Source organism: Paramormyrops kingsleyae, chromosome 11 (assembly GCF_048594095.1).
Source record: "Paramormyrops kingsleyae isolate MSU_618 chromosome 11, PKINGS_0.4, whole genome shotgun sequence".
NCBI lineage: Eukaryota > Metazoa > Chordata > Actinopteri > Osteoglossiformes > Mormyridae > Paramormyrops > Paramormyrops kingsleyae.
In genome coordinates, this window is record NC_132807.1 from 16,400,216 (window position 1) to 16,424,313 (window position 24,098).

Below are 24,098 nucleotides of genomic sequence, written 5' to 3' on the forward strand. Positions count from 1 at the left end.
CACAGGGCACAACACACGGGTAAACCCTGGATGGGATGCCAGTCCATCACAGGGTGCACACATGTACCAACACACTCTGAGATGCAATTTAGAGATGCAACTTCACCATATGGCCGTTTTTGGACTGCAGTAAAAAGCCAGAGTACCGAATAATTAATAAGAGTAAAGTAAGATATATAGCCCTTAAACTGGATGTGACTGTTTTGCTGTCTAAATTGACACAATTGTATACAATATTTCAGTACCTTTAGATAATTACATAGTATATATTTTTATACTTGGACAAAGCAAAATAAAAGCCGCAATGTCACAGATGTTTAAGAACTCCACACGTTTTAAACAAAACGTAAATTGATCAGTTCACCGTACCGCATACCCGATGGCATCAGCTGAGCATAGATGAGCTGTATCACGTATATATTGCAGCTATTATTAAATTAATACTATATATTAACAAGGTTTAATCTAAAGATGAGAGTTTTTGTTTAAAGTGTATATGGATCTGTGTCAAGATTCGATTGCTTACGTTAATTACCGATCGCTAATTAAATCGTTTTCAGGAGGTATGATTTGGCATACCGTAAGTTCTTGTACATGTGAAACGTTACTAAATCCCATGCGCATTGTCCCGTTTGTACTCCTTTACCCCCGCACACATTTCCATGATTTACCTGTTTGGTTGTTATCCTGTTTAAAATCCTTAATCCACGCACACATTTTCATGATTTACCTATCTGTTTTTTTCCCAATTTGTACTTCTTAACCCCCGAAACGCACACAATTCAGTGATTTACCTGTTTATATTCAGTGACATAATTTAAGAAACTTCCAACTCAATGTGTAGGAGGTGCATCCTGGGAAATAAAGCAACATGGGGATCTGATCCAAGCCGCACCATGCAGCACCGACACCATGACTGACTGAGAGACAGTAATAATAATAATCATAGAATAATCTGATATTAGGAGGAACCTTGCAGATCCCCCAAGCTTGCCGGACAGCCGGCGCGTATTTCCCGGTTTATCCTCCGAGAATGTGATCGCTCCTGGCCGCCGGAGCGATCGTATGTGTGCCTGCTTCGGGAAGGGCGATCGGGGAAGCGCATCCCTCCACATCTCTGCCGGATGATGGACAGGAATTACCCGGTTTCCAGCTTCGCAGAGCCGGCAGCTCCAACAGCACAGCCCGCAGCTTGGGCCTACGATCGGGGCACCGCGGGCATTAAGCCGAGGTGAGGGATGGAAGAGAGGAGAGCGGAGGGCCGTGTGGTTGCCGAATAAAGCCCGGTGATGGAGGGCCTAGCGTAACAAATTATTAATGTGTTGAGCTTTTGAAGTTTGTAGGGCATCCGGCGTTCCGTATCAATGCACTTTTTTATTATTTTAACAAGCGCAAATAACTAATTTGCAAAAGGAAATGGGAGGATTGGTGAAATAAGTAGCATACCCATTGTAGCACATGTATAGCAGTGCTGGAAGTTGATTGGCATTATGCAAAGAGCACTGTGCATTGGGTGATATATAAATATAATGCGCCTGCTTTGATTAGCAGAGATAAAGGGCTCGTATCCGCGTCTTTATTTTGTTGCGCTTGAGAGGCAAAGGCTTCACTAAGTGCACCGAACTGGCCCATTGCTAAAGAAAACAAGTTACCAGCTGCTTATAACGTGCAGCTCACTAATGTAGCACTATTTCGATTTTTCATTAGCTGACGTGTCGTGTATTAGCTTTGGTTGAGTACTTGTGGCAAATCCGTAAAACCATGTTTACACCCACTTTTGATCATTTTACATGCAGATAAGAGGCATGTGTGGTGAGACTTAAACTCCGATAGAAGTCCTTTTGTTCGTGTCTATTTGCAGCATATAATCGGTAAATAGTCTAATACCGGCGATGATTGATCTTCATTCTCCTTAAACGTGGTCGAGTTCTGCTGCAGCGTTAAATGATCGCGGTCTAATATGTGTCACAGTAACGATACAAAACTATGTATACCACATGGCATTATTTTATGTTTTAACTAATAAAATAACTATTTGTTGCAGTCTCTTTTGAGCTAGAGATGTTTGACTGATAACTCAGTTCCAGGTCACTAGCTTGGTTTAGAGGTTGGGGCATAATGCACAGCACAATATCACTCATTAAATGTGATACTACACTTTCAGGGGGCAGATCAGCCATTCAGTGTACCTGTCGCCTGACTACTGTTATGACCAACGTGAGCCGGTATTCCAATGACTGTGTTTTACTTATAGCTTAATAACATATTCAAATAATTGGTTCGGGGCATCTTGTCAGATAGTGCTGAGCTTTTTTTGTTTTGCTGAATCAGAGCTATTGCACAGGGTTTTGAAGCACAGCTTAATTTCTTAAGAAAACATTGGGTGGGCGGAATGATTCCCGCATGACCTGCAGGGCTTTACGGACAAAACGGCAGGAAGGCAAACGCTTCTGTTTGACAGCAAGTTTTTCTGAGGGAAAGAATTTTTAGTATTTTGATCAGTAAAATACTTAAGTGGGTGCTCAGGTTATTTTCTAACTATAGCAGTGGTGTGGTAGGTGTTTTAGGGTCTGTAGCCCAAGAATGATTGCTGTTTCAGCATAATTAAATCTGAAATAATTGACGAACAGACTGCGATAAATGTGCTGGCAGCTTTAAGCTGGGGCAGGCCATTTTCATAGAAGTATATCCATGTGCTTCATACACCATTAGGTGTGTCCAAACATGTCTGCCGAGGTAATGTGTGTGCAGAAGCGTTTAGCTGTGACATGCTGTCCGTAACTTGTGTAGAGCAAACAACAATAATTTGCCTGATATTATTACACATGAAAAGGGAGTCAGGGAAATTGTCTTCTGCTTCACCAGACTTTTTTGGGGACCTTAAAATAAACCTGGAATGTGTCCAACAGTCCTGCCTGGGTTTGCCCCGATCGAGACCAGTGTCTTCAGATGGGGGGCCCTGTATTATGAGGATTGGATTTTAGGTTGCCGTTCAGTTTGCCCCCAGGTAAGGTGTAATTGTTGAAGGCGAGCACAGTGAGGTCAGCTCACCAGTACAGTCCTCTATGTGGGACCACAAGCTCAGATACAGGAGCACAGAGACTAGGATGGCTTCATGGTTCTGGTTCAAGACCAGAATATATATTTAATGCCTTTCATGCCTTTAATTCCTGTCATGCTGTTCATAGGAAGGTCAAGTGCTTCTTTTTTTTTAGAGAACTGTGATACATGCACCGTGAATTGAGAAGTTAGCTTGTCCAGAAAGTTAGCTGTTGTAGTTTCATTATAGCTCATCCATTTTTGGTTCCTCACCTGAAAGGCACCTTGTGATTAACTACAGTGTGTATCGTAAGGCTTCCTACTCCCAGAACGGTCAAGCACAAGATGTCGGCGCTGTATGAAAGTACCAGTATGACCAACACACAATGTTGTCTTCTGGAAAACTTTATTTACTCTAAATTTCTGGTCAGTGTTTACTTTTTTTTTTCCTTTTTACATGCATGTAGGAAAATGGTTTCCAGGCTAATTTGGGAAGAGCAGATGTTTGTATTTAAACATGAGTCCCCTGTATCTTTGGTGTCCTGCTATCTGCCTGATGCTGGCCAGTACACTCTGTTGTACTTCAGACACTATCCTAGTCTGAATTTCACTTATATTTTCCTGTTGAAAAATTAATTGTAGATGCGTAGCATTGGATCAGACTGTTTTAAGATCCTGTCCAGCCTTCCATATCTTTTAACGTTTCTCTGTTGAGCCCCCAGGAAAGCTGCAGTAACCCCTTTAAACTTGGGTTTTTACCAAATCTCTTTTGCATTGCTGAGGCTCCACATGCATGCTTTGGGACATGTTCCTGAAACTTTTCAGCAGAGAGAAGGACGAGTACAGCTGGTAGCATGTTAGCAATTATGTCGGGGTATGAAATGAACTGGACAGTTGAAGACCAGCCTCATCAGAAGACCTAAGACAGGGGTAGTGTGCAGGTCAGTGGGTTAAGCTGCTCTCCCTGTGATAAGAAGGTTTCCAGTTCAGGTCCCTAGCAGAGTAGTAGGCCTGGACGGCTGGCCCTGCCCTCTGTCCCCACCTGACTTATGAGAGAAACATACACACATGCATAACAAAGACATGACGGCATATGTGAAAACACATTCCAATGTACCTGAGCCTGTACAAATGGCAAATGAAGCTCAATTTCATTTTCATTTTAGGGGTATTAACTCTAAACTACTCCATGTCCCTGTGTATTCTGGAATGATGGTAAAATGTAGCAGTTATTTGCTCAGTTTTCCACAGCGATTGCTGGTGGCACTACATCGGTGTGGTGATGTGCCGTTGTGGGTGATACTCTAGGTCAGCCCTCATGCCTGCTGAGGTCACTCACCTCTGAAACTGGTTTTCAGTTTCGTATTGGCTGTGAGGAAGGTCTTGCTTCCATAAAATTGGTCTTATTAATACTCATAATGCTCTAATTCAGTTTACAGTGCACTGTTGCATTGTTTACTGATTTATGCATTACATCTTGATTGAAATCTAATATTAGAAAAATTAGTTGTCATATGTTCCCCTGGGTGTCTTGCCTCATCTATGATTACATGACCTTGAGGCTCTAGGTCCATATCCATGCTGGTGGAGCTGAGTACCTCTCACTGGGGTGTCTCACTCTCGGGGTGTAGAGCTGAGTACCTCTCACTGGGGTGTCTCACTCTCGGGGTGTAGAGCTGAGTACCTCTCACTGGGGTGTCTCACTCTCGGGGTGTAGAGCTGAGTACCTCTCACTGGGGTGTCTCACTCTCGGGGTGTAGAGCTGAGTACCTCTCACTGGGGTGTCTCACTCTCGGGGTGTAGAGCTGAGTACCTCTCACTGGGGTGTCTCACTCTCGGGGTGTAGAGCTGAGTACCTCTCACTGGGGTGTCTCACTCTCGGGGTGTAGAGCTGAGTACCTCTCACTGGGGTGTCTCACTCTCGGGGTGTAGAGCTGAGTACCTCTCACTGGGGTGTCTCACTCTCGGGGTGTAGAGCTGAGTACCTCTGTCACTGAGGTGTCTCACTCTTGGGGTCTGAAGACCCAGCTATGTTCTTCATGTTAATGCTAGTTAGTTTTTCAGCTCATCTTTAATTACTGCCATTTCTGTACTACAAATGTGTGATTGCTTAATAAATGTCATCTTCTCTGCAGCTTGAACTATGAATCCTCGCACCCAGAACCTGAGCTCATCCACCGGCAGACCTACACTTCCACTCCTCAGATCCCCTCCTACGCCGCTGCCCACCACCCCATCGGTGAGGTGTCCCAAGATCTACTGGATCTTATTGGCCTTGGTCCATATCTAGTTCTTCCTTGTTGATGCTTTGTGTTTGTATCTGTCCACCCAGGCCTGTCTGGGATCTTTGATCCCGGTCTGCACACCACAGGTAGTAACACTACCGAAACGTCCGTCATGAGCTTCTTGTCTGCTATTGAGCCCCGAACCCCCCAGGCTGGACCTGCTACTGCTTCCCTCCTTCCCCAGTTCAGGGCGCCATCATGGCAGACAGGTATGGAGGAAAGCCTGTGAAGACGAGCACCTGCATGGCTGCTTGAGTGTCTGTGTTCATGTGTGTCTTTGTCTGAGGTAGAATATTCCATGTGTGTAAAACATGCTTCCATAAGTTCTGCAGGATTTGGATGTCTCTCTATAGACTTGCTTACTCACATATATGAAAACAAATAACGTGTATTGTGTGTCCCTGTCAGGCATGAATTCATCTCCAGCTACAGAGCTGTTTGTCACTGGAGCCCTGCCTTCATCAGGAACGTTCCCCTCCTATCAGCACCCCAACACCTTCTCTGCTCGGAGTTTCACCGCCCCCTCATCTCTAGCCATACAGGATGCCGCCTTCAGCCTGCCCTCCAATGGCTTGCTATCCTCCCATGATCCTCTGCTGCAGATTAAGTCTACCCAGGGTGCAGTTTGCTCTACCCTGACCTATGAGCGCCTCGGTGCGACGGCCCTGAGTGCCAGCGTTCCACCGCAGTCCTCCACTTATCGCTCCGCGCAAGAGTCGGCGCCGCACCTCCTTCAGCCTCAGTTCAGCGTACTGCCTTCAGCGATGGCCGGCCCTCAACAAGCCCCACAGCCTTACAGCCCGTCCGTCTTTACGGGCTCCGTCGAGAGAGCGCTTCAGCGGGAATGTAGTGTGATTAAGCACCATCAGCGGCCTTCCAGCACCCCGTCGGTTCAGGCACAGCTGCACGGCAGCTCCCAGCATTCCCTGCAGGGCTACCTGGCTGACAAGAGTGACACCCCCTTCCAGGACCCCTCACGACAGGTGGTCGTTCCTTGCAGCCCCTCAGGAGATTCTACTCAGGTGAGCAGTGGTGGACTACAACAGAAGACATCTCAAGCCACACTGGAGCAAACTCAGGCCTATGCCTCTTCTATCCCGTCCCCAAAGTTTTCCCCAGTGCAGTCCGCTGCAAAAGTCAACGACTCTTCCTCAAAAAAGACTCCGCTTCCCCCTGAGGTTCCCACATCCATTGGCACCTCTCCTGACCAGCCACTGCAGAGCTACCCTTCTCCCACCCAGCAGCTGAGCCCAGTGATTGCCAGCCAGTCGCAGGCTTACACATCTGCGCAGCTGCCCAGCTTGATGTCCGTCAGTCCCTCACAGAGCTACGTTACATCCCAGAGTTTGCCAAACAGTATCAACCACTCACAGATGTATTCTTCCAGTCAGTCCGAGAAGTTGCCTTTATATAAGATCCCTACCACTTTTGCTGATCAGTCTGTCAGTGTCTCTTCTGCAAACCTGGTGCAAGTTTACTCTTCCAGTCAGCAGCAGGGCTTGGCTCCAGTGGGACACCGAGAGGACTATGGAGTTCAGGCACAGGTGCTGTGTTCGGGGAACCCCTCTCAGAGGTATCCCTCTGGTCACTCTCAGGATTTGCCTGCTGTGAGCTACTCTGCACCATCCCAGAGTCTAGTGACAGTGAGTCCCTCTCAGAGTTACGATTCAGGCCAGTCGTCTCAGTCCCTCACCTTTTCCTCCACCCGTGGTCATAATATGCCAACACTGCAGCCAGCCCAGGACTACATCCTTGCGCATCCACCCACTGATGGGAAAACGGAAAGCACAGTGTCCCCACAGCCTCAGAAGTATGTGACTGTTCAGCCTCCCTCTTTTGCCTCTGCCCCTCTTTCTGAAGCCTTACAGAACAACAGATCCTCCGATGAGTATAAGCGATCTTACAACAGGAGAAAAGTAGGATCTGAATCATTTGATGCAACTAAACAGGAGGGAACAGAGTTCTCTGTTCCGGATTTGCAGACCCTACAGCAGACTTCCTTGGAGGCATCAGCTCAAACCCTTGTGGGCGGCGACATGGGAGCACAGCATGTGGTATATGTCGTCTCTAAGATGGATGACCGGTACAACTCGCCGAGCGTGATCAGGAGCAGCTTGCGTCCAGAGGACCAGATGAACCCAGCACTCGCAGAGTCTAAAAAGAACAATAGAATGGCTTCCATGAGCCATCATGGACATCACATGTTAAGTGCAACCAGTCAAGCAGAGCTAGATACCAAGAAGAATTCCCCTCAATTACAAACTTCACATTTGAGCATGAGCGCAGAGGAAATGAGTCAACGTAAGGAAGTGCAGCCTCAAGGCCAAGAGGCTGAGGCTGTGGGCATCCAGCATGGTCAGATCCACGCTGCACAGCCGCACCTTGCACAGTTTATTCGCCTGCCCAATGCTCAGGTCCTGCTGGAGCCTGAGCGTGACCTACATATGATACTATTGCAGCAGACCAATCTTCACCCAGGCACAGAACCATCCAAAGTTTCAAATCAGATGCAGCAAATTCCAATGCAATACTTGCATATGGACAATCAAATTATTAGCCCCAACAGTGGGCAGAGCCAACAGCAACCTACTGTTCCTCAAAACTCTGATGTCCTGAAAATGGACCTTTCCGATTCATCAAAGTCACTCCATCAGCACCTGATGCTGAAAGAGAACTTCAGCCAACCAAATCAGCAGGATGGAAAGCAGCACTTTGCTCTCAGCTCCATCTGCTTTTCTGACTCCATGCTTCTGGGCGATGAGAGGAACATCTTGTCCAATGTTGATGACATTTTAGCTGCCACTGCTGCTGCCTGTGGAGTCACTCCTCAGGATTTTGTCAAAGCCACCTCCTCTGAAGGGGAAATGACATCATTAGCAAGCCCTACAGATGCAAAGGGACACTTTCAGATGGTGGAAAGCAGACACATGTCTCCCAGTTTTTCTTCACAGCATTCAGCTATTTCCAACACTCAGACTATTACCATGTCTCAAAATGGAGGCCACTTGCCCATGGGCCTCCATTCCCTGCCTAAAGGAGGTGTCACAGATCACCAAGCACTTGATTTGTTAAACTCGCATAGTTTGGCAACCACTGTCAACTCTATGTGCGAGAGGGTGGTCAGCTCTTCGCAAAAGCCCCGAAGCAGTAGCCATGGTTCAGTAGAGGACAATGAGGATGTGCCAGAAAAACATGCTGTGAACCACAGAAATGGCATAGAATCAACTGGGAAGGGTAGTAGTGACAAGAGCCCGGTGTCTGAGAATGACATCCACCTCACTAGTGAGGAGAGCAATCAGATGGGACATGTGAGCAAAACCAAGCCGGCTCTGGGTAAGGAGCACAGTCAGTGTACCGAAATTGAGAATCTCATGATGGATTCTTCTGGTGATGGTTACCCCAAGAAGAAAAACAAGTGTAAAGGTTCCACAAAGCTAGCTAATGAGGAGGAGAACAGTCACCCGAAGTCCATAAAGCGCAGTGGCCAGGGCAAGCGGCAGAACTCCCGTGGGAGTGACACCAACTCCCCCTCCACATCTGATACCTGCTACGATGGCTACCAGCAGCAAGAGAGGATGCGTCAGAAGATCCGAGAGGTGGAGGAAAAACAGCCAGAGGTCAGAACTGGCTTCATTGGATCCTTCTTAGACTTCCTTAAATCTGGACCGAAACAGCAGTTCTCATCTCCACCGATAAGAATGCCAAACAGATCCAGGAAGCCTTCTGCATCGTCCAGGCGGGCCTCCTGCCCTCTGCCCTTGCCTCCCAGGCCTCAACCTCCACTGACGCCACTAATGTCACTAGAAACCTGCAGCTCAAGTCCATCCAAGCGGCTGGATGATGAGCTGAACAGAAACCTAGAGACCTTACCGTCCTTCTCTTCTGATGAGGACGATTCTATGGGCAGAAATCAGGATCTTCAGAAGAGCATCAATTCTGCACTCTTTGCCCTGGATGAAAGTGCAGATAAAAGAAGCAAGCTAGGTAACAATGGAAACTCCATTTGATTTAGTTCATTATCTTTTTTTTTTTTTTTTAAATAGGTCAGCAAACTCTGTAATCTGAGATGTACTTCCCCTCTCTCTGTGGGAACGGAACCAGGGATGCAATCTTTATCTTTTTAAGTTTTATTCTCCTATTTGAATAATTTCCTCTGTTGAACACCTTTCTTCCACTTCTATACACGTGCTGTTTCACTTTACAGATAAAGTTCCCGGCGCCGCTGTAAAGCCAGAGAAATCTCCCAGCATGCCTCTCACTGAACAAATGGCCCAAGATCAGCTTCATGCTACAGCCTCAGAAGCTCCTGTGCAGGAGTTCCTGAAGGACGTCCCCCTGGATCAGCTCGCCATGAAGCTGACGTCCGTGGCCATCGAAGGCTTAACAGACGAGGAGCTGTCTGACAGTGGCGGGGAGGGGATGTACCGTGAGCGGGACGAGTTTGTCGTGAAAATCGAGGACATTGAGTGCCTGAAGGTAAAATACATTGAATCTAGGGCTACGGGCTTTTAAATAACTGCACATTTTACATTTTAAAAAGGAAATCATACCAAGCTGTGGCACTACGTAAGAAACTGTAAGTAGTAAGTATCCTATTTACTGAGATACTTCAAATGCAATACAAAATGTGTACCTTTTTTTGTTTAATGGCATTTTATGATCTCACCATGTGGCAGAGAGTAAAACAGGATGCAAATATGGATTTTTATGCCTGCGTGTGTCGTCACCCACCCAACCTCAACTTATTTTCATCTGGAGAAAATGATTTTTGTCAATTCAACTCCAACTTATGTCCCATTTCTCACTTTTTAAAGAAAAAAGAAAAGAAATTAATCTAGACATAATGTTTTATTCTATTTCTAAAAGTTTCCCTTTGAAGCCAAACATTTCTGGGGGCCACTCTAGGGTTGTACGTATTTACAGGTCTTGCTGCTACTTGTTCTGGAATTTTGATGTATGTATTTGAATATTTGAGTCTGCTAGCTTCCTGACCCACACCTCATGCAAACAATAGTATTATCCCAGCTTTCTTGGAGTTATGATCTGCAGTGTTGCAAACTTTTAAGTTCCAGGCCTCTATGTTTTCGCAGCTGTTTTCACAATATAAGATCACACAGTATTTTTTCTCACTTCATGCAATATTAGTTTGGTCAAACATCTGGAATAATATTAATTTTACTCTTCAGAAATGGAAGCTACAAACATATTATAGCTAGAAGGTCTAGCTAGAAGGTTCCAATGGGAGTAGTCACACTCTACCGCCTTTGTTGTAGTCTCTCCTCTGTTAGCTGTTGGATCCATTTTTGGGTTGTTGTGTTTAAGCAGATGACCCTTAAAGCAGGGCGAGAGCCACCCGCCATCTGGAAAGTGCAGAAGGCCTTGCTGCAAAAGTTTGTGCCAGAATTAAGGGACGGATCCAGGGTGTTTTCAGCTACTAACAGCGTAAGTAGAAGAACATGTTGATGAGTGTAGCATTGTTCCAACATGATGTACTCTTCAGATCCTGTTAAGAGACATTTAAATATTAAATATTGGCTAAATATTAAATATTGGCTGCATGATCAGCCTGCTACGCATTCAGTGTATATGTAGATACCAATGTGTAAAATTACAATATGATTCATGCTAAATAGATTAAAATAAAAATTCTGCACTTTATGCAAAGGGACTTTTTCTATATGGAAAACCAAGTTCACATCTCTGAGTATTAATTTGTACCATTTCTTCCTGTAGTATTTAGGCTATTTTGGAGACGCAAAGACCATGTATAGACGAGTGTATGTGAAGTTCATTGATACTGTGAACAAGAGGGAATATGTCCGTGTTTGCAACAGGAAACCACGGTGCAAGCCGATGCACTCAATGAGGTAAATGTCATCCTTCTTATGTTTGTGTACAGTCTTCAAGCCCTTTGCGTTTTCACTCCATCTCCGATCTTACTTAGTTTCATTCTGTTCAGAGGGTCGCAGGCCAAAGCCCTGTTTGGTCACAGGATTACAGTGGGTTCAGCCTGCGCTGCATCTGTGCCGAAAGCCGTACCCAGCAGGCCGTCGGCACGGCCCAAAACCAAGCAGAGCAAAGTGAAGGCAGAGCCACCACCCAAAAAGAGGAGAAGGTGGAAGGAGGAGTTCTCTCCTTCTCCCTCGGAATCCTCCTTGGAGGCTCTGAGTGAAGATGATGGTGAGTTCAGTAGTCATCTCTGGGTACTGAATCTTAGGTCTCATTTCATTAAATCAAGACTAAGGATCTTTGACAAAGGAGTAACATTACAGGATGCATTTACAGCTTGAGGGTAACGGAAAATGCCTGTCACCTGATATATTTCATTTCAGATGTGAATCCTCTGTCCATACACTGAACTAGACGCGTTCCTACTCTGTTTGCGGCCGCGTGTGTCGTGCTTTGTTGGTGAGGATGTTACCATCATTGGCTCATGTGGCCAGGGCTGGAGCTTCAGATCCCACCTTTTGCTCTGTGTGTGGAGTCGCCATGTTCTTCCCATGTTGCATGGGTTTTCTCTAGGTACCCAGAATTCCTCCCACTGTCCAAGGACATGCTATTAGGCATCCTTCCCCAACCCTGAGTGCGGATGGATGGATGGATGTATGTTTTATACTTGGCTTGTATTGATTTAAACAAACCTTTTTCATATAGTTTTTATATAATGTTTCCTCTGTTTTATGTCCCAGAGTTCACACCTCCGGTCCCCTTTGCCTCACGGTTCCTGAACACCAGAACCATGAAGGAGACCTTCAAGAGCTTCGTGGAGCTGTTGATTAGTGTGACCTTGGATCCTGATGTAATGGATGCACTGGAGAAGGAGAGCGGTAGGTGTTGCTCCTGAGAGTATGCCATGACATGGTACACTGAGGCTTAGCTACTAGCTATATTATGAAGGCACATGCTGCACTGACCACTGTGGTCTCTCCACACTCCACTTAGATGAGCTCCTACTTCCTCACGTGAAGAAGGTGGATGGGATGATCACAGACAACAGGAGGAGGCTGCTGCCCAAACTACGCGTTGGCCAGCTCTTCAAGGTGTCTCTCTCTCTCTCTCTCTCTACTGGCAGCTCAACAAGTAGAGCATTGCGCTAATAGTGCAAAGGTTAACAGTTCAAATCCCAGGGAGTGCGCACTAATTTGGGCGACGCACAAATTTTATCCCTTCCCTCAACCGAAAGATGCTTTAGGTAAATGTGTCGGATAAATAAATTAAATGAATCTTCACGCTCAGATCGCCCTAGAATTGCTCCTGGTCGGATGGCATATCTAAATGTTTGAAGTAGTTTGCCAAATGCCAGACCGATCTGGGCAGGCTTTCGCCGGGCATTTAGAGTTGGGCACGGGTTGCAATGTGCAACCCGTGATTTTGATGAATTTGGAACAGCAGCAGGTGCGGCGCCCCCTATTATTAGTAGCTGATTTTCTATTCTCAGTAGACCTATATTTACCCACCCACCGCCACTAAATTGACTAACGTTGTATCGTTAGAGTGCATTGGACAACTTCCCGGAGTTATCCCTGGTGACCGAAGCAAAGAAGGATGAAGACAACCCCTCCTTTAAAGTGCGATTAAGCGGAAAGGCCTACAACAGGAAAACCATGAGGCCTTCCAAAGCCGCCAGCAAAGTACCACTGGTAAATAACACAAAACAATTCACTTTGGTAGGCAAATCCATGGTTTTTGCTGCTGTCAATATATAAATACAAATATAGTTTAGCACTAAAATCTTGCAAAACTATAAGTGTCATCAAATTGCTCATGCCTGAATTTGCACTTCTGGCGGCTGCCCAAATGTAGCACCTTTGTTCCTCTCTCATACCTGTACTACAAGGTCTGGCCTCTAGGTGGCAGCCGTGTCTCTGAATACATTTTTCCATGTTCTCCATATTGGAACTCAAGCTAACAACATTGAATATTTGTTTCCCTGAATGTTTTTCTAAATAGGTATTTTTTGTAATCTTTTAAAAAAAAGTGCCTAAGAGTAGTTCCATCTTGTACAGGAATACACAGTGGACAAAGAGAAGATACAGTGGATCTCACTGTATCACTCGCTTCAGCACTACAAGTACCACACATATCTGCTGTGCAAAGACGAGGTGAGAGAGCATGTTCCATTCTGTGGCTCCGTTTCATGTTCCTGGGCCCCACGAGTCTCCCGGTCCTGGTCCCTTTGTGTCTCATCCTCATCCGTGCTTTAGCATATCTTGCCCTGTGTCTAGTGTATATGTAGCTGATTCGATCGCTGGATTGACCTGCTGATGTATTTATTAATACCTTATTATGCCCCCTTTCCGGGCAGATTGCATCCCTGCAGACGGGGGGGCAGGACCTGGGCCAGGAGGAGACCGTGCAACTGTGCATGCGAGACCGGCGCTGGGTGGAGAGCCTCTTTGACAAGTTTGGCCACCTACTGACCCAGGTGCAGCAGACGTGTCTGTAGGCAGAGCAGGAACGCCCCTCCCCCGTGACTGACACAGGTTCAGCTGAGTGGGGACGCCCCTCCCCCGTGACTGACACAGGTTCAGCCGAGTGGGGACGCCCCTCCCCCGTGACTGACACAGGCACTTCACACTCTGACGGGGCTTTTTGAAAGCACTATTGGACACGAAATGAGGTCCAACTCGGCGTGCTGCTGTCCGGGTCTTATGTGCCCTTAGGAATTTGGTATTGGCCTCAGTCATTAGAGGCCTTAATGCCAGAAAAAAAGTCATTAAATCACATTTCAGGAGGGTTGTTAGACTTTTTATTTTGATGGCCATGATGGATCAAGCATAGGAATCAACACTTTGGTTTTATATTAGTATGTCTCATCACAGTGTATTATCCAGACAGGTCAAAGTGAGGACTGTGTGTAGATATAAATGCCTGTGTATGTGTAATGTTAATACACACACATGATGTATGGAAAGACATCCATTCCTACAATGGAGTGCCAAATTTATGTAGAATATTGTATATTTTGTAAAGAGAAGTTTTGTCAGTATATTGTCAAAGAGAGAAATTTACAATGGGTAATATAGATGCTTCAAAGACTCCTTTCATTATATAACACTGGTTATACACCTGAAAATGGAGTTGGTGCAATTCTAATACCACTTTTTTGTGATGTATTTTTATTGTAATGAAATGCAATTACCTGAACTATTTTCTCTGTTTGAGTAAAAAAAATCATTTATACTTTGAAAATGTACATTTTATTCACTAATAGGTGTATTTTTCACAGAAGAAAATATTGTGGTCCAGTTTGTTCCATGTACTTTGTAATACACTTTTATTGTTCTCCAGAGAAGTTATAGACCCTATACATTTATATGTCTATTTCCTATTGTACACTATATATCTTAAGATAATCTCTTTGTTATTAAAAGTTGGCCTCAATTTTAACCAGAAAATGCTTACAGTATTGCATTAGTTTTGCTTTACAAGTGTAGCCTTGTTACACACTGCAGTTATTTTCTGATAAATGAAAATAAATTTCCTACTAAACCAGACCACCTGAGCCTCATTTTTTCCTAAAGCTGCTATAGGTTTTTATGGCCTCCTGTAGACAAATGTCATCTCTTTTTAACTGTGGTGTCACGTTTCTTCACATTAGCACTGTCTGCATGCAATCTGACCATCAGATTGTTTGCAAACGTTAAATATCTAGAAATATCGGATATCGACAGCTTGCCGTGGTGGAAGACGGGAGGCAATATCACATGCATAACTTTCTGGAAAACTAAGCCATGGGCTCCCTCATGTGACACAATGACCCGAGAGAATGCCCTGTCTGTCACTGTGTATGGATATGTGACCCTCCTTTTAAATCCACCCTATTCAAATCCGGCACTCCATTCCAAATCCAGCCTGTGTTTTCAGTTTTCCCCAGGCAGTTAGTTAAATAATTATTGATTCTGATTGGCCAGAGGTTTCTCACCTAGCCCACAGGTAAAGGACAGCTGGAAAATCAGCAGTGCTTGGCCCCTGAGGACTGATTTGAATAGTTCTGCTTTAAATGCACAATTAATCTATCTATTCGTTTATTCTCTTCAGTGTTACTTGGTGGTTGACAGAGACTAACTGGTTACGTCAGCATTGTGTGATGCTGGTAGCATTTTGTGCTAGGCCTCTTTCCTTTTCTCACCCTTCCAATCTGAAGGTAACTTTCAACATGCAGAAACAATACTGCTTAATGAAGTTAGTTATTGCCATCCAGTTAGTGCTAGTGTTAGTTGTCACCTTTCTTAGTAAGAAATAAAAAAAGAACACAGAAGCTTTTATAATGTTTCTATGGATATTTTCCTGCACTATCTACTCAAATAATAGGCAATATTGTTAAAGAGAATGTGCTTCTGCAACAGCTTCCCCAGTTAATTTCCATTGATTTATGCATTCTTGTTTCCTTGTCGTAAATGGGGAACTTTCTGGGGACACGCTAAATAAAATATGACTGCATGGCGCAATGCAGCCGCTTCCCAGTTCCTGCACACAAAAGCACATCTGTCAAGTCGGGCTCAGAAATCAACGAGAGCACTGTCACTAATGGTAATGTCTGCCCAAGTGCCCAGCTCAGAATTCCACTCTATGTCACTGGAAGAAATGAATGTTTGTTAAAAGCCAAATTTCTGGATGAAGCTGAACATGAATGAATATCGATTTTGTACATAGTTTCTCAAGTGGGCTTGACCTGACAAACCTTTTGTGGGTGTGTGTAGAACTGGTGGATTTTTCTTTGCTTGCACTGGCCTTTAACATAACAGTAATTCAAATCTTTCGCTGATAATTGCTGATAATTACAAAAAAATGTTTTGAGAATTGCACCAGTTGGAATGACTTTTAACAGATCTTCAGTACTTTGTCCTGTCCTGAGCAAACACTAAAATATGAGGATGTTAGTTAGAATCATGAACTTGACTGAGCCATAATGTGTATTGTGATGACACTGGATAATCAGGCTCTCACTTGTTGTCTGAAACTGCTCACAATGTTTCGTACAAACAGTTCTAAGCTCTGTTCTCACAGGTCTCTCCAGTCCTGTTCGATGGCACTCATGCGGTGCCCAGGGCCATAACCAGGCCTGACTATTCTGCTGATGACAACACAGACAAGCCGATTTACAAAACATCTCCGTTTGGGCTGGAGCAGCTAAGAGAGCTTGTCAAGCCAGTTTGGGTCACTTACGGTACATATCCAAGCCGCACACCGCGCTTCCGCTCATGCTTTCAGCTATTTGGTGTTTCAGTTTACTGCAATATGTTTAATTATACTAGTACTCAACTGCAAAATAAAGGCATTATTTTATAGTGATGATATTTACATTATACATGCATGTTAATTACTAATTACTAGTACTAGAAATATTATACAAACACATTGCTTTCATATGGTTTATGTAGTCAGTCTTTTTCGGTTTGAAATGTAGCTATTTTGCTTCTTTGGAAGACTGACAGGTCTGGTCTGCTTTCTCTGGAATGTGTTTGACACTCTAAGGAATGGCAGTTCTCAGGACGCCTCAAGTCAGACCAGTTCTACTGCATGTTACCTTTTCCTTTGTATTTGTCTTTAGACCTGTAACAGTGACGCTTATTGGTCTGTTATTCCTAAATAAAGTCAGAAAGGCCCGCCCTTCCTTATAAACGGCAACATAATCTTAATGATCTCAGAGGCCTGAAGTTTCTATCCCTAAGGACACCTTTATGTCATCAATGGGCTGTTTGTGATCGGGAGGTAAGTGCAGATTTTGACTTTATCTTTTTCTTTGTTAAATTTTTGTCTGGGAGCTACCTAAAATCCTTAGGTATGTTGCAAAATATACAGGGGCTCTTTTAACTGGGTGTCCCTTTGGAGGAACAGAGGAAAAATTGCCACAAAAGTGGTAAAAAGGTAAAATTATCGGGTTTAACATAGAACTGAAGAAAGATCTATTGATCCATTAAATATTACAATTTCCAAATCTTCCCACTTCAGACTTCCAGCCATTGCCTCTTGCTCATAAGCTGTTTAATATCTCCTGATGTGTACGGATGCCTGTGACTTTAATGGATGTAAGGGTACAGTAAGTTTAGGGGCCGCTGGCTCCCTGTCCGCCCTATAAGAGGCGCTGTAGCGGCCGCTGTCGGCGGACCCATGGCTTCAGTACGGGAGAAAGCGGCTGCTCTCAGTTTCTCCGCAGCGTTTTTCAGCCCCAGGCATAGACCACCCGGTAAATTGTCTTTATTTAATTTTTTACGCTGCGTCGCAACAAACTTTGTCGGGTTTGGACTATACCGCGTTTACTATTTAATGATTTCTGTAGATTCCCGTTTGTCTGCCGCTGTATGAACTCTATGCGTAACCCGTATAATCAAATAAATTATATAATTGTAGAATGATTGTTCAGAAGAAATGCATGTATTAGAAATCAGAGGTGAAGTCATATGCTATTTCTCTCTAAAAGAGTGAAATATATTACTTTGCCTACTTTTTGTGTCTTTGAAAAGTTGCGCCCGCTCAGTCATTTCAAATACAACTGAATATTTTATAGTGTGAAAAAAACAAACTAGTGTTGAACTTTTATGGATAAGCGTTTAATGCGGGACGTGCTTTCCCCGGGAACCGTGGCGTTTCCATGATAAGATACCAAACCGGTTTGCCCGGTCGCGGTCAGTGGAGAAAGTAGTGTTAATCAACCCGCCCATCATAAACTTAACCCAGCAACCCACTCTAGCCTGAGCTAGAACCATAAAGCGGCCAGTGCCGCAGACAGCGAAGTCCTGTAGGTTACAAGAAAAGTGACCTGAGTGAGGTACTTGATGAAACGGATCGTTTATATATTTCACACGGACGCGACATTAGAGCGCTGGGTAAGTGCCTTTACAAAGTGACCGAGAAGTGCGACGGTTCTTAAAGCAGAGTCTCACACGGACGCGACATTAAAACCTCCGGACGCTTATGGGATTACGGTGAAGTCAGTTTCGCTCCCTTTGCGGTTATTTACCCGTAGTTGTGCAAACAAACCGCGCGTTGTTACCCCTGACTGAGCGTTTAAATCCCGGCTGGCTGAGTTAAATCCCTCAGTCCGGGCAGCTGGGGGAAGAGCTGCTCTGAAGCTTAACTTTAATTACCAATTTGAGATTACAACTTTTAAAAATGATATTCATTATATTTCATGGTTACTTGTTGAACTGGCTGGTCATTCAGATTTTACAGAATTTCCCCCGGGATCAAGAAAGTATTTGGAATGTAGATGAGCTAACATTGTTTTAATGGTTGTAAACTGCATCAGTATTCATTGACGTTGGTGAGTTTATGCACTTGTATATGCTAATATTGTACAGCGAATTTTTTTAGCCAAGATGAAGGAAATGCCAATGACCCTACTTTGCTAATTAAATTTTATCTTGATAATTTCTCTTCCTTATCCTGGTATACAAGCATTTAGTGATGTCTTGTTTTATTTTGCACAATTTTCAGTACCTCCTCCCTGTTCGATGTCAGCATAGGTCTGTGTACGTTATACCCCAAATATAAAGTATACAAATAGTTAAAACCCTCTTCTCCCCTGTATTATAACCACCACCCACCCTGGGCTGACCGAGCAAAGCTCTGATCAAGTGGGTAGATGTTATGAACTTGAACTGGGGCCATCCATTGTAGGGGCGTACAAAATGGGGTGGGTTTAGTGATGTCTGAATCTGTAGCGAGTGTCTGTTCTGTGTGCTGCCTTGAGGAACATGAGCAAAGCCTCAGAGACATTGCTACAGACTCGTCATTGTACTGTATTTCGATGGTTCTTATGACAGAGCAGCCTGCAGGACCTGAAATGGCCCTCTAGTGCACTCATCGGACATGGAAGGAGTTGGTTTTGGCATGGAATATTCTTTACTTCGGGCTTGGAACCCATGCTGTTCTTTGCTTTCCTTGAAAATGTTCAAAACATTGAAAATTTATGTTTTGTGTGCGGAATACTCATTGGTCTCTAAGTAAGACAGACAAACGGCATGTTTTTTTTTTTTTTTTTTTCCATTGTTCATTTGTAACTTTCTCTTTAGAAGATCACGGGATGGCCAACAAGCCATTCCGTGCGACGTTTATCTGGAGCAGCATCATCGGCAATCTGCAGACAAACGTGGAGGTGAAGCGGAGGCGACACAACCTCAGGTTCCACAATGACTGTTTCCTGGGCTCGGAAGCCGTGGACGTCATCCTAGCTCACCTCATCCAGAGCAAGTTCTTTGGAGATGCCGAGATTCCCCGGGCCAAGGTGGTCCGAGTGTGCCAAGCTCTGATGGACTGCAAGGTGTTTGAAGCGGTGGGCAACCGAGGCTTTGGCAAGGAGAAGAAGCGGATGACGTTTGAGGACAGCAGCTGCAGTCTGTATAGGTTTCTGAACACGCAAACCTCCTCGAACAGTCATTGTTCTTCCGGTGTGCAGAAATCGGTGTGCACTACTGCATCTGGACGGTATGATACTTTTTTTGCTTTTATTTTACATTTTAGAAATTTTTAATTATTTATTCTGGTCAAACGCATGGTTCTTAGATTTTACATGTATGTTTGATATAGACTCAAAGTCAAGTCACACACGACTGGTGCTTTACTCTGAGTAGCTGTAGTATTTCAGCTAGGTAATTGTATGCACCAGCCCGCTAGGAGCAAGAAACGAATTTCAGTTTGTAATAGTACCTGGGCTAGATGATCAGTGGCTATATGACACCCAGACTTGTGTATGTTCTCTTGAATCACCAGGTCAGACGAATCATTATATTCAAACACCACGCCTGTCAAAACTGACAAGTCTTTTGAAGAGCTTTTGGGAAACTTAAACCTGAATCCGAACAATACGGCGCACATTATGAACCCAGAATTATCTCAGCCATGTGAGTGTTTCTCTTGACTGGAGCTCATAACTATCTGAAACACCATTGACACAAACTGTAATTTGACCCTATGCCTCTTCTGTTTTGTGTGCCTTTTAAATACAAAATTAACTTTATGCAATTATTGCGTTCTGGTCACTTCTTAATGTTTAGCTGTTTTCTGGCATCGTGCTGCATGCTGGTTATCTGCTTGATAGCGTGTTCCTGGTGACCTTGTGGTGTAACGTCAGGATTTCTGCCTTTCCACCCCATTCCCCCCCCAGTGGTGAATGAAGTGTGGCAGGAGCAGACAGTCCTGCGGTTACTGCAGCTGATAGAGCTCCCCTTTCTGGATAGTTTGTTGGAAAGCAAGCCAGGCCCCCAGCCCCAACTTCACAGCATGGACAGTGACCCCGACTTGTTGTACACCAGCAACTACTTGGACCGGGAGATCCTGAAGGCCTTCAGTGACTCTCAGTATGTGCCAGTTTGGTTCCATTCTGTAACCCATCGGTAGCATTGTGGGTAGTTTCAGTGCCAGGTCTTCAAGCTGGACTGAGGTTTGTTCATGTTCATTAAATGCACATAGTCATTTTCATCAGCCACTCCACATATTGGAATTCCACAGTTGACACTGAAACCTAGAAATTGCACCATGGGTATTGAATCCAGTGTGCTCTGCCATGTTGTTGCTGTCTTCGCTCTCTGCTACATGCCATTGTTGGACCCTTCAGCCTTGTGATTATTTTGTCGTCTCAGTACTGGAGTTTGCCCTCTTCCGCAGGGCAGACTGCTGGCTTTCGGCTGCCGTCAACTGCCTGGAGTTCCTGCCCGACCGGCTGGTGGTGGAGGTGAGCCGTGGTCTGCCAAGGTGCTCGGACGACACCCAGCAGTGCAAGCGGCTGCTGTTTGACGTCCTCGCCAAGCACTACGGCCACCTGCAGCAGCCGCCCCTACTCACCAACCGTCTCTTCGATATCCATACTGGTGTTGCAGAGCTGCTGGGTAAGGGCGTCTTTCTCTGAGGAGTCCATCTCCAGGCGGCTTGGTGTCTGGGGTGTGTTAAGATTTGATTGTATTGCATGAGATCTACCATCATTTTATTTTGGGTTCATTGCAATTGAGTTTTGAATAATATTATAGTCTATTTTAGGGAAATAAGTGAAATAGACAAATATTTTTTTAAAAAAGGAATTACCCGGGTTAGCCTAAAACGATTAAATGAGGGATGTTAGACTGCAAAGTATATAAGAGCATAAACTAGATTCAGGAAGCAGGCTTGATGCTGCTCTAGACTTGATGATGTGACAAACAAAGGGGCTGCTTCACTTAAACAGGAAGTGGAACCTGTGCAGCGTTGCACGAACCAAATTTGTGAATAGGCACCATTTCAGAACTACACACGACATAAGAACTTTGTGTAGCCTATACATTCAAAGATGTCCAGCTAACCTTGTTTACTGCCTCTGAGCTGCTGTGAATGTCAGTGTGACAACCTGATGTGTAGAGTCATCAGTACATGAAAGAAATATGGAGAGGAATGGGGGGGGTTAAGAGATGCATTTTTACAAAATCTTGGGTAGGCATGTGCCTCTCAACTGTCACAACCCCACTGATAACCTGTAACCTAGCAAGTCATGCAAATTAACACTGAACACTAAACATTTTTTGGATTTTTTGTGATTTCCTGATGTGGGATCATGATTTGCATGCAGTAGGATTTTGGTTACTCCCATACTATTACAGAAATGGCTTTAAACCTACTACTAAATCTGATGACTTGGTCAAGTCCTGTCTGTTCCAGGAACACTTTGGCTAGCGTCATAGCACACCATGCTCCCAGAATGCCCTGAGTTTTGCACTTTCTGCTGACTGAACAGTAGTCTTTTAAGGGTCTTGTTTTTTCCTTTTAATGTTGTTCCTGCTCCAATACTGCTCCAACTTGGGGCATTCATTAGAAGCTCAGGTAGAATTGTTGGTAAAATTGTTTTTTCAAAGTTGACCCCATGCTTGGAACTCTGCACTGAGTCACTTGCCTATCGTTTAATTCTTCAGCTCATGACTGTAACATGGCTGCTATGTGCAGAGGAGTTTGACCCGCACATGTTCTGTAGCTGACATGGCCGCAGATCTTTTAGGCAGAGGTAGAGATTTCAGGTCCTGAAATCTCCACTTCTGCTTTTCGCCTTGTGGTTTTTCCACAGTGAATGGGAAGCTGGAGCAAGCCCTGGAGGCTTTGCAGCTATGCTTGAAGCTGCTCAACGAACGCAGCCGTGAGGAGCTGCGTAGATTGCTGTGCTTCATGGCTGCAGCTGCAAACCCAGCTGAAGTCCGACTGCACAGGGAGGTGAGGCTGCACATCCAGTGTGAATCCTGATTAACACGTCGATGTGGGCTCACTTCAGAATCACATCACTATTGACCTCATTGTGATGTCCCTCATTCCTCACCTGTAGAAGGTTCTCTGCTGAAATATTTAAACACCTGGTTAATGTAATATTTTCAGCAGACTGTTCCTAGAATTATTCAGTGTAATTTGGTTGTATTTTCTAGATCGAGAACAGGATGGCGGTGAAACGGGCATTTTCCAGGGCAGTCGTCAACCACAAAAACCTAGCGAAGGGAAAGGTGGATCTGCTTGTGCTTTTCATGCTTGACAATCATTGTGATTTATTCAAGGTACTTTATTCACGTGAACTCCACAAATCACCTCTCGTATCTGATCGTTATGCAGCCAGAGGATTTGCTCAGTCAGAGAGCAGAGATTGTTTACACTGGGTAGCAAGCAGATTCTAAATCAAACAGTGGGCTTGACCTTGAATTATTTGAAGGGCATTTTGTCCCCCCCTTTTTTGTTTACTCTTCCAGTAAATCATGAGCTCTGGTGAGCACATTTCCTGCTCTTCATGTGAATATCGACACCCTTTTGTTCATTTCAAAGACTAGCTACATTGCATTGGAATAATACAAAAAAACACCTATGGTCCTTTCTAAAGGGTTAATGTTTTCATACATTTATGATTAGCTTTGTTTCCTAACAGATACCCGGATCATTGCACAAGCTGGTTAGTGAAAAGCTTGCAAGCCGCCTACAAGGAAAGGAACCAGATTCAGTAACAGGTATGTCCCATGGTCATTTGCATAGGACATTGTGCCTTGTCGAAAACCAGCATTAAATGATGCACATCTTTGTACCTACAGGTTCTGCATTTTGTCAGCGAGTCTCAAGCAAAACTTACACAGAAAATGTTCAGAAAGCTACAAAGGAGGAGCTATGGGCATTACTCAGGACTATTCACGAGAACCCAAAGCATTCTACAAAGGAGAAAAAACGTTTGCTTGGGCAGTTTTACAAAGGGCATCCTGAGATTTTCATGCAGTATTTTGAAATCACAAGTTCAGCTGTCAATATGTAATTTAAATTTACTGGTATATGTTGTACAAAGTAATGTGTGTGTGTGTGTGTGTATAAACTGTTTTTGTCAATGTGTAAATTAAAGTTATAACTGAATAAAATGTTTTATAGTGCTGTATCCATGTAAATTAATACTGTGAATGTTTAAAGCTCTAAAATTTGCGAGGATCTGAAAAACTGAACATACGGAATGTATGGTATTTTATAGCTGCTGTATCCATACTTAACTGTAGTCCTGCTTTGCTCATACATACCCTGTATTTCATTCAGTTCCACATAAGATGGTTAGCTTGTCCAACAAAATCTACACAAGTTTAGTATCAAATTATGAAAAGTGATTGTATAAATCAATACACAGTTATGCCCCACATACGGCATATATGGATTTAAATTTTAAAAGTGAGTTTGACAATGTCGTAATGCTATTCAATTCTAATTACTCGCGGTAATTGCTAATTTTTTTGCGTTTATAAAATGTGCTGACATTTTATCTGAAGAGCCTGTCCGGGATCTTTACATGCCGAGCTGAATATT

General features: G+C 44.2%; 2 protein-coding genes across 8 annotated transcripts; both read left to right on the forward strand.

Moving 5' to 3' along the window:
* Window positions 1–859: 859 nt before the first annotated feature.
* Window positions 860–14,821, forward strand: qser1 (glutamine and serine rich 1). 2 transcript variants are annotated; one of them, XM_023817958.2, is made up of 13 exons: window positions 860–1,231; window positions 5,175–5,278; window positions 5,372–5,533; window positions 5,733–9,308; window positions 9,529–9,800; window positions 10,647–10,766; window positions 11,058–11,191; window positions 11,284–11,504; window positions 12,014–12,151; window positions 12,267–12,364; window positions 12,818–12,964; window positions 13,331–13,426; window positions 13,630–14,821. In XM_023817958.2, the coding sequence occupies exons 1-13, from the start codon at window positions 1,125–1,127 to the stop codon at window positions 13,768–13,770; spliced, it is 5,316 nt and encodes a 1,771-aa protein (XP_023673726.2). In that variant the 5' UTR covers window positions 860–1,124; the 3' UTR covers window positions 13,771–14,821. The 2 variants fall into 2 exon arrangements, with proteins under 2 accessions (XP_023673726.2, XP_023673733.2); XM_023817965.2 differs by having other exon boundaries at window positions 10,650–10,766.
* A 2,087-nt stretch (window positions 14,822–16,908) lies between these two features.
* On the forward strand, window positions 16,909–23,682 carry depdc7a (DEP domain containing 7, paralog a). Of its 6 annotated transcripts, none has more exons than XM_023816818.2 (9): window positions 16,909–17,039; window positions 19,346–19,754; window positions 20,040–20,170; window positions 20,434–20,626; window positions 20,934–21,154; window positions 22,354–22,496; window positions 22,703–22,828; window positions 23,191–23,269; window positions 23,351–23,682. In XM_023816818.2, exons 2-9 carry the CDS (start codon window positions 19,354–19,356, stop codon window positions 23,563–23,565), a joined length of 1,509 nt encoding a protein of 502 aa, XP_023672586.1. In that variant the 5' UTR covers window positions 16,909–17,039; window positions 19,346–19,353; the 3' UTR covers window positions 23,566–23,682. The 6 variants fall into 6 exon arrangements, with proteins under 6 accessions (XP_023672586.1, XP_023672573.1, XP_023672555.1 ...); XM_023816805.2 differs by having other exon boundaries at window positions 16,910–17,039; window positions 19,343–19,754; XM_023816787.2 differs by lacking the exon at window positions 16,909–17,039 and adding an exon at window positions 17,420–17,514 and having other exon boundaries at window positions 19,343–19,754.
* Window positions 23,683–24,098: the final 416 nt, after the last annotated feature.